General features: G+C 34.1%; 1 protein-coding gene across 1 annotated transcript; it reads left to right on the top strand.

Annotated features, from left to right (window-relative positions):
• Window positions 1-524: 524 nt before the first annotated feature.
• On the top strand, window positions 525-15,394 carry LOC136038114 (T-box protein H15-like; the record flags this gene model as incomplete). The annotated part of the gene is given in 6 exon segments (XM_065721135.1): window positions 525-693; window positions 3,199-3,463; window positions 5,321-5,600; window positions 8,355-8,516; window positions 12,086-12,162; window positions 15,016-15,394. Coding segments are annotated over 6 exon segments (1,242 nt in total). The 3' UTR covers window positions 15,347-15,394.
• Between the last annotated feature and the right edge of the window lie 1,786 nt (window positions 15,395-17,180).

Here is a 17,180-nt window from a genome sequence, read left to right as displayed (position 1 = left end):
GCACAAATGAATGTATTGTTTGGATTCAGGATAGAATTCTGATACTAAAGTTATGTCTTTATTTGTTTTATTTGTGAGTTAATCAGAAAATATAACGCTTATTTTCAAACTCTTGCTAAATATCCTGAATTTTACTCCCCAGCAAAATATATTCAAGCATATATGGTTGACAAGGGGGTCCTTTGTGTGTTTCAGTGATGCGGAGAGGCTTATATTTTCTTCCAAAATTCTTTGTTCATGATACATCCCTATTTAATGTTTCAAAATACAATGGAAATAAGAAACTAATGGCAATTTTAAAAGTATTTCCGCTCAGAACATAACAGATTCTCATGGCAATTTCACAACTCCACACTTAGCAATAATTATTTTCCGCCACACAAGAAGATACCACCATCGTACATAATACAAACCAGATGCTTAAAATTTAACCGTTCTGATTGGTTCATTTTAGCTCCGCCTTCTACAGTATTGCCACCTTCTTCGCCATTGCGAGACAAAAACTGTTAGCATTCTATTTTCAGGCTTTGTGTGAAAAGGTTGTTGATTCTGTATTTACCTGGGTTATGTTGTGTCAGTTGAGGACTTTATCAAATATGTCAGAAAAATTGAAAACTGACTTTTCTATTGCTGCAATTATTGGAAATGATGTACCAGCTGAAAAGAGAAAACCTGAAGCATATGATCTAAACGGTAAGTCCTTCTTTTACTCAAGTATGAATATTATGGCTTTTATTCAAGAGACAAGCTTATGGCTTACTCCGTTTTTGTTTTAAAATAAATACAAATTATTTTTTAGCTTGACCTTTTTTCGTTAAAAATCAGTGTGAGACAAACAGGCAAAATTATCTAGTCGGCATTACAATCCAGGATTCGTCAGGTATAATAAATGCAGGTACGTATGGCTTCGGCTGCCCTCCCCTCAAACTTTTGAATATCTGGACATTTCTTATGCAAAGTATCAGATATTTTCTACTGCTCATCCCAGTCCCCTAAAAAAAAACGCATGTTTACTATAGAAAATAAGTGGTGACCCCAAGGGAAGTAGATAATCAGGAAGAAACTCTGGTTTCAGACTTATGAAAGGGTCTTTCATATTAATTAATTGATTTCAATTAGATAAAAGAACCAGCATATTACAATTAATAATAAGTTAATTGGGCTTTACTCAGTAATGATTATCGATGTAACAGATATTTAATTGGTCAGACTTGCTACAATTCGTGTGTCAGATAGTCATCAGAGAAAATACTTTTGTTGGGCTGTAAAATCCCAGGCCTTTTCTAGCATATGCTGGATAGTAGAGGCAGGGACGTGCGTTTCCCCTTTGCTTATCAGCGATTGAGTCATGAATCCAAGAGTTAGTATTTTTTACCAAAGAGCAATTTATATCAATCAATCAGATAAATGAATGAGCGTAGGCCTATATTAATCAATTAAAATAGGTTAATGATGCTTTATTGATTTGATGATTCAACTGTAATGTAGTATATTATTATTTTATGCTAAAATTGCCAGTCAAGCAGGGCCGTATCCAGGATTTGTTTTATCCGGGAAAGACGAATAAATAGCCCAATTTGAATGAATTTGCTTTAGACCAACTCTTTTCTTCTTATTATTCTAACGGCAAAAAAAGCAGCTGAAATATATACATCCCCCTCCCTTAGTATATTTCATAAAATGCATGCTTTCCTTTTACGTATTATCTATTCGCAAATATTTCTTTCATTACTGCAAATATTAAATTTCATGTAATTTGCACAAAGTATTTTTGCGAATGGCTACTTCTTCTTTTCGATAATCAAAGTCCAATTTTGTCGGTACTTCGGCTTAGCAAACTTGATTATCCAGCAAAAAGAATAGAGACCGGATATATGGTAGTTTTGCTATGTATTCGATTCCAAAAATATGATACCAGTTAACGACGAAAGATAGCTAATAGAGTGATTCACCCTAAGGTCTGAATTTGCACGGTTTTGCTCCAAATTACCGTACACTTATCCTGAGATCTATCTCGTTTAGAGTTTGGATGCCCCCCCCCCCATCCTGAAATTTAATCTTGTACTTTGCCGTTTCAGAAGAAAATTCTGTGAATCATTTGGTTACCGTCGGATCCAATTTATAAAGCGTTAAAATATATTTTCTCTCTATATAATTAAAACTTGATAATTTTATTAATGTTATGTATTTTCGAAGCCAATTAGGTATTCTTTTTTTAGACATTACTGCCGTTCTATGACGAATATATAAATTTTCAATTGTGAATATATCCATTTAATCCATTTTTATCACTGTCCAAATAAGTGGATTTATCCCCATTTGAAAATTTATTTGTTTCTTATGTATTGTATATTATTTATATTCATTTTTGCTTGCACTGGAAATGTCACTGGTGGTCTTTCAGGAAAAGGGGTAAAATGCGCAAATGTATACCCAAAATGGCTGCAAAGCGAATGAACTCTTTCGGTATTAATCAGTGGAGGCAATTCACAGTAATCGTATTTATCATGAATTTAGGGGGTTAGTTTTGTTCAATAATATATATATAAAAAAAAAAAAACCGTTTTTCGATGAAAATATAAAAAAAGCATTTTTCAAAATCTAAGAGGGGAAACAAATGCCCCGACTGACTGATGTCCCTACTGGGGAGTCCCTACTCCCCGACTGATGTTACTGATATTTATGCAATGTGTTTTATTTTATATTTCTAAGAATGTGTGTTTATTTGCACATTCCTAGAATCCCCCCCCCAAAAAAAAAACACGAAAAATAACCCTGTCTCCATGTATCTTGTGTGTCTTTTCGTATGCCTCTTGCTAGCACTAGGATGAGATTCAATTGTTTTGTTCTGGGGGATAACTTCTGATGTATTTTCAAAATATGTGGGAAACACTCCATTTTAATACGTTTTCCTAAGAATAGAGATGAGATTTGTAGAGTGCCAATGCCACTGCTTGATTTCTTGGAATAATCTATACGTATACAGATGTTTCCCCCTTAGGGGGATTTGGTGATAAAAGGGAAATTTTTTTATTTGGTTGACGGCCAAAACACAAAAAAGGGAATTTTTCAGTCCGCTATCTTTCAATTATTCTAGGGACGAGTATCAGGGGCTCTCAATACCATGTATCCTTGTCCCATGTGAACGGAGAACCTACTCTGTTTATTTTCTTTCAAATATTTTTTTTTTTATTCTAGAGCATAAATCAAAGCGCCTAAAGTCAAGCCCTCCACCTAGCCCCAGGAGTTCACGATCTGTAACCCCAAGCTCCCTGAGTGAACGCACAATATCTCCAGTACCGTCGGAAGATGAAAACAAATCAAAAACACCAGTCAAATCCCTACTGGTCGGAGAATGTACGTGCGAGGACTTGAACTCAGTTGAATGCCACTTGGAAACTCATGAACTATGGGAAAAATTTAATGAGCTTGGAACAGAAATGATCATTACCAAGACCGGAAGGTATGTCATTTTTCGTAGCAGTATTTGGAATGTTATTATCTGTTTGACTCAGAACACACCAGGGGAGGCCCTGAAACCCCAAATGTTTCAAAATTTCTTGGCTTTCTCTCTTGACTTTCAAATTATCAAATAATATTTTTTATGATATGAATCCCGCCTCTTTTTCTCCTTAGACGATTTCTACGTACGGGCCTGGCTTGATAAAATCCTGGTGATCTTAGAAATCTTAAACTTTTGTTATAAGTGGTTCAAATTTCTGAAATGAATTTCTTCATGACTCTCAAGGGATAACCTCCCTTCTGGAGTTTTTCCACAATTTAACTGATCCTCTAGACATTTTTGGATAAATATTGCTGCCTGAATATTCATAGTGAATGTATTCAAAAGAACAAAATCTCAACTCTTATAGAGATAATATTCACCACGTGTACAAAACTGACAGGGTTAACACGTCAAAGCATTCTTGTTCCTACCTTTAGTAGCAGTGGCTCGTATGCAGAAAGGAATTCAGGCCCCCTTCTTTTAGATATCGAGTTATGTTTGGATTTGTTCCACAATTGGCTATACTACTTATATTTTTTGGCTCTTATTTAGTTAATTGAGCCCCCTCCCGATGAAAATGAATTTCTGCTTACGTATCAAGTGAAAAGTTTAATTTGACGGTTTAGAAATGTATAATATTGACCATGCCGTAGGGGCCCTGACATACAACACGGAATTTATTATGCGGAAATAAAATAAAAACGAGTTATAATGAAAAACTGATCTAAGGACTTATTTTAAAAATTGTTGTGTATTGTTTATCTACTATTGTTTTATTATTAATATTTAGAAAGTTACCAAAATACCTAGTCTAAAAGGTGAAGAAAAATTGCTCTTTCGTATCATCATTCTGTCAGTTTTAACATAATCCAAATAAATCGTGTCGTTCTCTAAGCATGATAAGCGCAAAAAAAGGCATTTGTCTCGTCTAGTGTCTCTAGCTACCCACAAATAGAAAGCTTAGTTATATTGATTTGTTACTACCCCTGTTAATACTAACAACTCAAGGCAGTACCAAGCCAGATGAGGCCAGCACAATTGTGTATGATCCTCCGCCATCCCAATTTTATAAAAATTTTCCTCTTTATCCTCCCCCAAGAAGTTCTAGTCTTCTTCAGATATTTTCTTAGTATTTAAATACTGTCGATGATCTGAATAAAATGTATAACATTTGGATTTTTTTGTGGGTTAAGGAGCCTGGAAAGGTGAGTTACTGATTGTTTTTATTTTATTTTTGAGGGTAGTTTGAAATAGAAAATTAAAGATTTGGGTTTAAATATATATATGTGAAATATTAGTTCAGGTATTATTAATCTAATTTATGCGTTAAGTGTTTCCTGACCATATTGAATTTTCTCTGCCGTGAATTTTATATGTTCTGTAAATATGACATTAATAATAAAACTCTGAACCCCTTACAGCCTCTTTCTACCCGTTTGGGAAGAGGCCAAACGGCCTCTTCCTTTCCCATGTTGATATGTTATATCATGATAAAGATCTTTTCGAGCATCTATTATAGAAAACAAAAATATGATTTTATATCGTTATTTAGTTTTACTTCAATGTTTAGGGAGGGGGCTAGAAAATAAGTGAATATTATGACGCTTACCTGGATAGGGCTAGCAGAAAGAATCATGAGCAGAAAAGGTCTTTCCTACGTGCAAGTCTGTCTAGAAGACTTATAGTAACACGCTTTCCAATGAATTTTTTGTTCTTAAGATACACTTTATCAATTCATTTCTATCATCTCCCCAATCGACTCTATTCTTTATTATTCATGCATTTGCAGCCATTATTAATATTACAAATTTCTAGGAGGATGTTCCCCACCGTTCGGGTAGCTTTTACCGGCCCAGGCATGAAATCCAGTGAAAGATATGCCGTGTTACTAGACGTTGCACCGTCAGATAATAAAAGATACAGGTACGCCTACCATAGATCTTCATGGCTCATTGCTGGAAAGGCCGATCCTCCGGTGCGACAAAAACTATACTCTCACCCCGATTGTCCGATGACAGGAGATCAGCTGAGAAAGCAGATTATATCATTTGAGAAAGTTAAACTGACTAACAATGATCTCGATAAAGTCGGCCATGTAAGTAAATTTATTTCTTTTCTCTTATATGTAAAACTTCGGTTAAGCCTTTTATCAGTGATGCCAATTCATTGAAATTTAGGAGGAGGGTTCGATTTCTCTTTAATGAAACAATATTTTTCAAATTGTAAGGGTTGGTAGTTGCCCCTTGATGTCAAAAGACGAATTTCATGCAAAGAAAATTATTGTCAGTTAGGTAAACAATATGCCGATTGGTGAGTTTCCAGAAGTTACCTGGCTTCCTTTTGATTTATTTATTATTGTTTCAAAACTCAATAAAGGATTTTAGTTCCTATACAATCCATCAAGCTCAAAACGCAATTGCTCACTTCGTTTTTATTTTATTCAGTATTAGCTTACTCTTTTCAGCTATTTGCACTCATTAGGATACCTAGTTTTTCGGCTGTTTTTAATGTTGTTAATGGTATTATCATTCTCTCTTGTAATCATGGGGGCGAAATTCAAGGATTTGGGATGATGGCCACTTTCAACTTTCATTCCCTAGGAGTTTAAAACAAGGGTGAAGAAGATATTATAGATTTTTTAAGGTTAGTTTTGAGTTTGGATAACCATAAGTCAAGCAATATGTTGTATGAAAAATGTGGTCGAATTCCTTTCTAGGATTATAATAAAGTTTCAAGATTGTTAGGTCTTGTTCCACATATGATGGACGATAGAATAACAAATATTGTACTTTAAAAAAAGAAAAATTAATGTGTTTTGTTTCTAATCTTCTGACTTTTGGATCCTCTCTAAAAACGTTTGTAAAGTTTTTAAAATTTCAAATAATTTTGATTCATTCTTAAATTCTAGTAACCATTATAACTGATTATATATTCTTCACTATTTCTAAATAAAAATGTTTCTAAAGAATATTTGCCCTTCGTTGTCTTGTGCTCCTTCTTTCAACTTATAAATCTGCTTGAAGAATTAGTATTTCATCTTAAAAGTAAAAATTTATAATATACAAAGGTACCTTAGATTCATAATTCTTTTTAAGTTCATGAACATTCAGAGCCTTTTATAATTACAGTGAATTTAGCAGTAGCAGTTTCACTGTGAATTTACTAATTTAGGGGAAGTGGATGGTACTCAATCATCCATGTCGAATTTGCGTGACATCGACCGCATAATCATCCATCAAGTATTTGACATCAACCCACCAAGACACTATGCAAAGTATTCGCGTCAATCGAAACCCTGTGTGTGAACGCGGTCTTAGTGCTGTCAAAACGAAACGTTTGTAGCGTTTATCATAAACTGTCAAACTGGTCCTTTGTCAAAGCATCGGCTTTTAACAATTGTACTAAAGTAGCATCACAGTTGAATACAAATAGAAGTGGAAATCTACTGGTGGGGTCTTAAACTGCTTCTAACAATCAATATTTTACTCAAAATTTTAATGAATTTTAAAAACTTTTATGCTTCCACTGAACCTTGCAATATCCACCCGTGGGCTCAAACCAGCTCGAATTGATACTTGCTTTAAATATTTTTGAAATAATGATTTACCTTGTTTGTAGATGATGATTATGATGATAAAATGAAATCTACCGTTTGAATATCCTGATCGAGATTGACTCATATTGATTTTAATGACTAATGTAATAAGATGCATAGTTGATAGATTGAATTGGTAATAAATCATTAAATTTAGTGCTTTATTTTGATTGACGTGTGTTTAGGAGTTGAGTGTTAAGTCAGTGGTAGCAGACTACATGATGTTGTATTTGTGTTTTTTAAACCCTCTTCTGATCCTAATGTTAATATTTTTGGGGTTTGTTCGGTTATCCCTTCTCTATACCATGCTGCGTCATTTGGAGGGAATGTATTTATTTTAAGTTTTTGTTAAGAATTGATGTTAAATATTACTAAATATGCTTTGATTTGACCTTGTAGAGTTTGCCGTATACTTACTATGCCTGTGTGTAGGAAATAGTCAGGGAATTCCTTCTTTCCATATTTTTTCATTACCGAAAAGGCTAGTTGTTCAATGGCACTAAATTGAAGAGGAAGGAGGTCATGTTCAATTCGGAAAAGTAGACCGACGGTTTTGAGGGGTGTTTCACTGAAAAATACTTTCTATATTATTTTCAATGATGAAATTAAAAAAATGGCTAATTCACACCCCCTCTCACTACCCCCTCTAAAACTAATTTTTAGACACTTGTTTTGGCGATCAAGCCCATACTTAACTTAACTAAATTGTTGTCGACGATCAATAGTATATTTCGGCTAAATTAAAAATATCAATTTTAGTATAAACATATAATTAAAGTAATTCCATAATATATTGTATAACAGTATACAACCCATTTTTTCTAATGTATTTTTTTTGCACAGAGTATGCTTAACTACATTTGTGTCGATCCAATCAGAAGAATTCAGATAATAGAACCAAAAGTAAATTGGTTGATTTAAACTAATTAATAATATATTATAGCCACACTGAAATCATACATGAACACTCAAATCATACTGAACATATATCATACATCCAGGATTGGGCCTTTCGAACTTTTTGTATTTTCTTTTATCTTTAAGTAAGTCTTTGTGTTGAAAGATATCTCTTCCTTGCAACGTATGTGTAATAGGTTCCAATAATAGTGTCAATAAGATGGAATTTAAACATTTTTGTTGGAAAATCTTTCTCTCCGTAAAAAAATATGTGGGCAGTATGTTTGATATGTTGAATAATATGTTTCATATGTTCAATAGGACTTATCATTTTTCTCGAACTCATTTTTTTTATAGATTGTTTTAAATTCAATGCATCGATATCAGCCTCGTGTGCATCTGGTCAAGCTGAAACACGGTCAGACGCATCCACCAACTGCACTAGAAGGGGAAGATTATCGAACCTACCTTTTTCCCGAGACAACTTTTACCGCTGTCACTGCCTATCAGAACCAGCTTGTAAGTTTTTATTTTACAATTACAACACACAACATGCAGCAATACCAATCTCTCTGAAGCCAACACTACTGCATACGCTCCTCCTCCACCTAATCTGTTCAAATCTTCCTTCTTTATCCGCTCCTATGAAGTTCTAACTCTCGTTAAATCATTTCTCATGACTTTTTCCTACTGGGACTACCTGCTTTTCGTTGGGTCCTAGGCGTATGACCAGAAGCAACATTTTTTGGAATTCTGCCATCCTTCATTTTGAAAAGTCGACTAAGCTATCCATTTTCTTTCATTATAGCCGAAGAATGTGGTATCAAACTTCATTTTCGTAGCCTAGTACTTATTTTTACCATATTACTTATAAAAAAAGGCAGCTAGTTGTCTTGCTTGAAAAAAGCAGGGTATCTTTCTTAAAAGAAAACAACTTGCTTACCATAGGCGTAAAACGCTACTCTGCCTTGTAGTAGCTTGAAGGTTTTGTAAAATCATTGCAAAACGATTAAAATAATTAAGCAAGGCAAAGGGGGCTGTTTTCAGCTGTTGGAAAAAAATGGAAAAAATAAAGAAGGTATTTTGGTAAAGACGATACCCTTAAAGATAGGACCTATTTATTGCTATAGGAGCTATTTATATAACTTTTCCCCCTCCTTTTCAAGTGCTGAAGATGCCTTGGAATCTAAAATAACTGCTTTTCCTTTTCCTTTTTACTTGCTGAAGATCACCCTCGCATGCTTTTTAATTTGGTTTTTGTTTTCTTCACTTTTGTCGAACGTCGTCTATAACCCATGCGATCTCAGGACGCGTTTACTGGAAGTTTAGGGATAATTTGAGAGCTTTCATCGTCTCTAAAGGTTTTTTAACCCTGAATGGTGTGATGACTATTAGCTGGTATACGTAAATAGCTTAACCTTATATAAAAACAGCCCCTTTCCAATGATACATCTCTATTTATAAAAACTGTTATTCCACAATTATTTTTTTTAGGATGAGGGGTGTTTGCAAAAAAACTTAAAAGCGCATCTTAAATTTTTGTATATGCATTTTGTTAATTTTTTCGATTCGGATTTTTGTTTTTGTGGGGGAGGGGGTACAAAGTCCTAGATTCGACCTTGGGCCATGAGAAGGACAGTATACGGTATAGAGTGCAAGACACGTATAGATTTTTATGTTTTGAATTCCATGCGTAATTTCTAGTTGCAATACATGGGTAGCGTCTGAATTTTTTTTTCTAACTTATGATTCGACTTTGCAGCGAACTTTCTTTTTATTTAAGGGTAGCCTATCATTCGCTATGTTTTTAATCGTTTAATAGTTTAATTATCATTTTGCAATTCTCGTGTTCGAAAATAACTGTCTGAATATTTTTTTTTCTAATATCAGAGGCCAATTACACATTTTGAATTAAAACATAGCTTTGGGTTTTCATTTAATTCTTTTCATTGTGAAATATCAACAAAAAGATTGGCATAAAACAAGCAGGTTCATACAAGCACTATTTACCTTTTTATTCCACTATTTTATTTATTATATCATTAATTTTTATTCGTTTATGTGTAAAATACGAGAAACCAATTTCATCAGGTATATTATGGGATTTCTCTAATGTAATTAACACAACTCATCTTGATGTTCATAACTGTATTTAAATTTAGTTTTGATTTTGATTTTAAATCCTGTCATCATCATAAAAAAAAATCATGGCATTTGGCGAGATACAGTTTGATATATGAGCTATTTACCTTATTTTTGTGTCACATTCGTGACTTCTAATATACATCATTCTGTTATGTTTCTCGCCCATAAATTAGGCATAGTGTCATAAATTATTAGGAGTGTTTCTCTCTAGTAATCATGGATATAGATGTTTAACAATGGGTACCAGCGGGGGTGGAGGATTTTTGGATAATGTCAAATTTGTATGGATGATGAAGCGAAAATGCGGCGTTGTATCTTTTTCAGCCAGTCGGAAAACTCAAAATGTGCGTTTTTAGGTCCTGATTTTTTAAGATCCATTAAGAAGCCTTTTAAATAAATAAGGGGGAAGGAGGAGCTAGCCTCCTAAGTTGGTAGCCTTTATTGGCGTGGTTACAATCAATTTTTTTAATAAAAAAACATCTTTTGTGTACCGTTTTAAAGAAATTTTTCTGTTATATTTTGTTATGCTCTCTGTTGTGTTTTCTTGTCCAAAATTAGGCAAACATATAGTGTTATAGATAATTACAAATGCGTCTGCCTAGTAATCATTGATACAGCTGTTTAACAATGGGTATAAGTTGGGGTGAAGGGTTTTCGAAGTATTTTAAATTTGCATTGAGAATATGGCAAAAATCATATTTTTGTCTTGCTTCAAAGCAGTCAGAATCGAAAATATTTTCAGGCCTAAGATTACAATATGTTGCCTTACGTGATATCACTATTTCCCAAAGCCAAAAACTTATATGGCAATCGTCCAAAAATATTTACACTTGTCATATATTTTGTTTCATAAATAAGTGAATGTTCTCAAAATTACTCTAGTAAGCTTTACCTGCAGATAAGGATAAAGGATTTAATTTCTTTTCTTGAGTATCTTGAGGTATACATTTCGGCTGCGGTATTCCACACCTTTTGTCTACATTAGATTTTTATGGCTCATAGGGAAAATTCTAGCTTTGTTTCTGTCTTTAAAGCAGTTTGAATATTCGAAATTGCCTTGCATTATATCATCAATTCAAAAATAAAAGGGCCCTGGGCCGCATCGATGACTTTGTTCGGGGGGTGTTTTACACAAGAATTTTCAGGGGGTACACACGAAAAGCTAAAAAACGCACACATTTGTTTATACCCATTTTTGTTACTTTTTTACGAGTCAGATAAACATTTTGCAGGGGCAGGGTTCTAACCACCACCACCCATCCCCCTGGATACGGCCTCGGAAGGGCTATATGGAATTTTTTTTTAAGATGGTGAGATTGGTCCAAAAAAGTACAAAATAGGAAAGTGAAAAAATATTCCGCGCTTGTGATTGCTATAAATGACCAGTCGTTGATAAGGCAAAGGTTGCCAAAACAAATTTATATAAAAAGTGTCATTTTATAACTATTTTTTGCCAGTCATGAATTATGATATAACAAGGGGTGCCGGTTCACAAAATTTAGGTGAGCCAGGCGAGGAGTTTTTCAGTTTTTCTGAAAATAATATTTCATAATATAGGGAAGGCAAAAAACCTGGGGGACGAATGCCCCTTTCCTCAATCGGCACCCTGGATGTAATGCACTATGAACAGAAATTTGGGAACGTTTTTTAAGAACTAAATAAAATGAAACGATGTGACGTAATTTTTTCTATTGGGGGGCGACAATAGTAAAAACAAATGATAGTTAGATATAAGAAGTGGAAGCACCCCGGGGTCCGGTAGGGTCTGCACAAATAATAGATGAAGGAAACTCAACTATTGTTTTTATTATTTTAAAAGAGCAAAAATTCTTCCTTGTTAGACTAGGTCGAGCCTAGTCTCCCCTCTTCCCTTGTTAGTCCCTGATTTCACTCTTTATATTTCACAAAAGTCAACAATAAATAATACTTTTTTTATATTCTAGATCACAAAACTCAAGATAGACAGCAATCCGTTCGCTAAGGGCTTTAGAGACTCCACCCGACTCTCGGAATATGACAGGTAAGACTTCCAGAGCTTCTTTATTTTGAGTGCCTTTCCATTTTGAGAGCCCACTTAAAGGCACTGATGAATACAAGGTGCTTTTGACCTTTTCAATAATGGAGGCTCTTTACTTTCTCAGACTTTTTGTGACGGTTTTCGGTATCATGTAATATGATAGAAGAGGGAATGGTGTTATAGCAACCGGCACTTTAGACCAGTTTGATAATTGATAACGTTCGTTGTCGTCAGGTGTTTGGTCTTGTTCCCTGGTAAACTTTTAAAAATTAAATCTTGGGTAGCCTATAACGGAAGCTCCTGATTTCTGAGCTTTTTCAGTAGATTTCTTAAGTTCAATTAAAGTTCATTTAAGTTCATTAAAGTTCAATTAAGTTTCTATTTTCAGTAGATTTCTACTGAAAATAAAAAATAAAGTAGATTTCTACTGAAAATTAAAGTTCATTAAAGTTTAATTTAAGTTCAATTAAGTTCAATTAGGTTTCTATTTTCAGTAGATTTCTTAAGAATAATACTAGAAGTAGTAAGGGACACATTTTTGTTTATACAGTTGAACCAAAGTATGTCTAATCGCATTGAAATTCTATAGTTTAATTTTATGATCTATATTATTAACTTTACCTCTACATTTCGAATTAATTGTGGTAAAAAATTAAATATAACGATTTTTGTGCCTTTTATACTTGTCAAATTCTCTCTAAATATCGAAGTTTTGAATAAAAACTTTTGTATGACTGACAGTATCTTAAATAGCAAGCTGCACGAAATATGTGGATCAGTCCAACTTTCTAGAGCTATAATGAGAGAAAGGTTGAGATGGCTAGGACGCGTTATGTGGATGAAGGATGAAACACTGCCTAAGACTGTCCTTGTCGGCCAACCGCCTAGGGCCAAACAAAAAATCGCTTCGTCCCCGGATGAGAATGGAAGATTTCGTGAGGAAAGATTTAAGGGAAATGGGAACCTCTTGAGAGAGAGTGAAAAGGGAGGCTTATGTGCTTGTTTGATTTGATGGGTAAGACTAAACTTGATGAAACTTATATATTTAAAAACAGCATTAGAATGCGATTCTTTAATTGTAACTATTAGTATAAAATTTTTGTTTTTAGAGTTTCGGTTACTATTGAGCCGGGTCGCTCCTTAGGCCTACTACAGTTTGTTACCACAAACTGTTTGATTACAGTTTAAAAAATGCCACTAACGATTATACGATATTTATTGAAAAATAAATAGATAAAACTATTGTGTTTTAATAGATAAGAATAACTTACTGCTTATTTTTATTGGATAAGAAATATTTTTAGTGTTTCAAGTATATGCTTGCTGTAGTTATTTTTTTTTTGTGAAATTAAGTTTTAAAATAATGTTCCTTGAGGTATGAAAAATGCAATATTTTTTATTATTTCGGTTTTTGAACTGTTTCTATTTCGTTGATAGGAGTGATAATTTTTTTTTAAGATCTGATTATTTATTTTTGAATCGAATATCCTAATGCAGTTTCAAAATAACGACAAATTTGACAACAGATTTACTCCAATTTTTTATCTCCTGAACTAATTGCCAACACACTTCAAGCTTGTTTTTTGTTACACCCTTAGGTAGTTACCCGTGACAGTACGTGTGGGCTGCAAAGACAATTTTTCACAATTGTCTTCAGCTGATCATTGTCTCTGTTTTATGATAACAAGCCTGTAAATATCCTGGACGAAAAGGGATGTAAAAGCCATTAAATACGACGTATTTATTTGAAAACATTTACTGATATCTCGATAGATCGTACGTGGATGTTCAAGCGGTTCATAAAACTTGTTTTATTGTCCAAGTTAGGGGCTTTGTTGACACGAATGGCCAGAATTTGACAAAATTCCTTTTAAGTGTATTATTCAATTTGCCTTCTTTGATATTTTATGGGAAGTATATCTGACAAGGGAGTCTAAACCTTTTTTGCAGTTGTGTAATATCTTCATCGTGTTTGACATTCATTTCAAGTTCCATAAATCGCTTAAACTGTTTGAACATGCATAAAATTAGCATTATTTCCAAATTCCAAGCTTACTTAGAGCACTAAGGACATAAAGATATTTTCTGCCCCTCCCACTGAACCCAGTTTAGGTCTATTCATTTTTGAAAACAGTCTTTTTTAATGTGCACATGACTTTGTAACTTTCCAGTTAAACAACTCAAATAATTTCATTCTCACTCTCCTTGGTCTTTAAGAATTAATTATTTCTCTGAGGATCTCCCACTCTACAAAATCTGATCACTCTACAAATCGTTTTACGCATAATGCACTTCTCACCACTTATAATTCACTTCAATCACCCCATCACCTGGTGTACACAACTTGTGGAAGTGGGCGACCTCATAGGCTCTTCATCTTGTTATCTGGGATGGACCAGAGGATCTACAGATTTGCCTGACAACAATGGGGATAGAGAGCTTGGTCTCAATAGAGATAGAGACCCTCCGCCCCCTGTAAATTCTGTGAAACTTAGTAATATCAAAGCAAATGTAAAAATGTATTTTTGGGTTAACAGGTTCCACGAAGACTAAATTCAACTCGACTGGTTATTGCATGTGAAATCTTCAGCCAGTAAAAGAAAGCGAGACATATTTTAGTTACAAGATTTGTTTTAAAAGTAGTTCCTCTGTTTCTCTCTGCCTCACCACGGAAAACTAAAACTCCTTTAATCCTCATCTGAAGTTTAAACCGAGTTCACCTGAACCTTGATTAGGGTTTAAGGGTGTCCCAAAGGGGTGGTTTCCATTGCTGCTTTGTGTGGAATTGTATTTATCTTTCATGTTCAGTTTATTGAAGTGGTCAATTGTGTGCATTAATTAGTTTATTTATCTTAGGGATACCATTGAAATAGATTCTCATTATCTGCGGAACCCTGCGCTACGTCTGCACCCTGATCCAGAAATTGATGCTATTTTAACAGAACGAGCAAGAGCTGCTAGTCTAAGCACTATGTTTTTTCAAGGAAGGCCTGAAGCTCATGCTGCACAACTGCTAGCCATAAGGAATCAGCAGATTTTGGCTCAGTGGTCTGCAATTCAAGGCCTGTCATCGTTTTCGAATTCAATGACGAATCCCGTCTTAAGGCCTCAGTATGATCCTCGCCTCTTAAGTATTGTAATGGGCACAAATCCAAGCATGTATGTAGATTCAAAGCCAAAAATTTGATTGTTTACTTTGTTTTTTTGTTTGTTTGTTTTTTATCACGGAATATGAATACGATTAAATCACGTTTTATGAAAATTTAGCTGAATGTAGGATATTTATAGGAATCTAGAATTAGAGAGACTACTGAAAGCTGTTTAGAATTAGAAAGATTATGAATTAGAAAGTCTACTGAAAGGTGTTTGTCTAAATATGTTTTTCGAAGAAAATGCGAGAAATGAATTGCGCAAGAAGAGCTATTCTAACACACGATATTAAATTACTTGAAATGGCTGTAGTAGAGAGTACTACATTACTAGGAAATACCTAGTAGAGAGTGAAGCAAGGCTACCGGAAATTTAGCCAAAGTAACCAAAAGTTAAAAAATGTTTTTTTTTAGAACGTGCGAAAAATGAATTGCCCAAGAAGAGCTATTCTAAAAGACTATATTAAATTACTTGAAACAGCTGTAGTAGAGAGTGTAGTAGAGAGCACTACATTACTAGGAAATACCTAGTAGAGAGTGAAGCAAGGCTACCGGAAATTTAGCCAAGGTAACCAAAAGCTTAAAAACTTTTTTTAACTGCGTTGAGACAAAATTTGCTGTTTGATGCTGATTCATGAATAGTTACTATTATTTGGGCTCATCTTAAAAGAATTTATGGGAATTTTGAAAAAGAGATTGAGACTCGTCGAAAATCAGACATTATTGAAATGAAAAGCGTACAACTGGAATCACTATGGCTGAAAACCCTACTCTGCAGGTTTTCAGTCCCCGATTTTAAAAACCTGAGAAAATCATGTTTTAGGCTGTGTGTCACTGATGTTTGTCATTTATTTATTTATTTTTTCCATCGCTAGTGGGGCACTGAAGCATGGAGAGACCTTTTTAAGGGCTCATTGGAAAGCTAATACTCATATGTAAGTATTTTTTAAAGCGTTGTCTTAACAGTACTAAAATGAAATAACTGCACTGAAACATGCAAACACGTTAAAACAAACTGTTAAGTGAGAAAGAACAAAAATTTGAAGCTGATTTAGGAACGGTAACTACTATTTCGATTAATCTTAATCGTAAAAACTTAAAGTAAAAATGATTTTTTTTTTTTTTAATTTCGGATAAAGGCCTGAAACCGCTCGAAAGTGGTGTCAGATTAGAAATGATGCACCATTGGAATCACCATGGCCGAAAAATCCCTTATAGGAGAGTCACAGTCTCCCATCCTGAGCCACAAGAAAAATAACTTTTTAGAACAAGAAGTAGGCACGTGTCTCCCTTTTTTTTTTCTTTTGCCGCTAGTGGGGCACTGAAACATCATAGAGAGGTGTTTCAGAGCTCATTTGACAGTTAATCTCTTTGTTTAGTATTTTTAAGTAACAAAAGACAATGCTTAATTACATTGATGAAGGTGAAACAAATTAGGAATTCTCCTTTGTTAAGTATAGAGCTTAATGCATCGGAAGGTGACGGCAGAATCAAGCACTTTTAGGACACATAAGCGTGGATCCTTTTATTTTACTTAAATATAAATGAATGGTTTTTTTGGCGTTCATTGTCGGCATCAGGTTGTCCCTGACATTAAATGGAATGAGTGCAGCGTTGCCAACTTTTTGAAATAAACTGTACCGGTCTTCTTACTAAAACTGTACCACAAGAAATTAATCTGATTAGCATGTTAAAAATTCGCGGCAATCAGAAGAAAGTTTTCGATAAACTTGAACAGATATCTGAGTCAGAAAAGAACAAGTACAACCTGAAAATTTGTATTGCACAAAAAAAATCTCCAACTGAACCACATTATACCAAAACGGTACAATTTTAACGCATTGGCAATGTCGAATCAGTCAGTTTCACATA

Source organism: Artemia franciscana, chromosome 17 (genome assembly GCF_032884065.1).
Source record: "Artemia franciscana chromosome 17, ASM3288406v1, whole genome shotgun sequence".
In the NCBI taxonomy this organism is placed as follows: domain Eukaryota; kingdom Metazoa; phylum Arthropoda; class Branchiopoda; order Anostraca; family Artemiidae; genus Artemia; species Artemia franciscana.
Note: the sequence above shows the minus strand (reverse complement) of the source record. Positions and strands in the feature narration are given on the sequence as shown.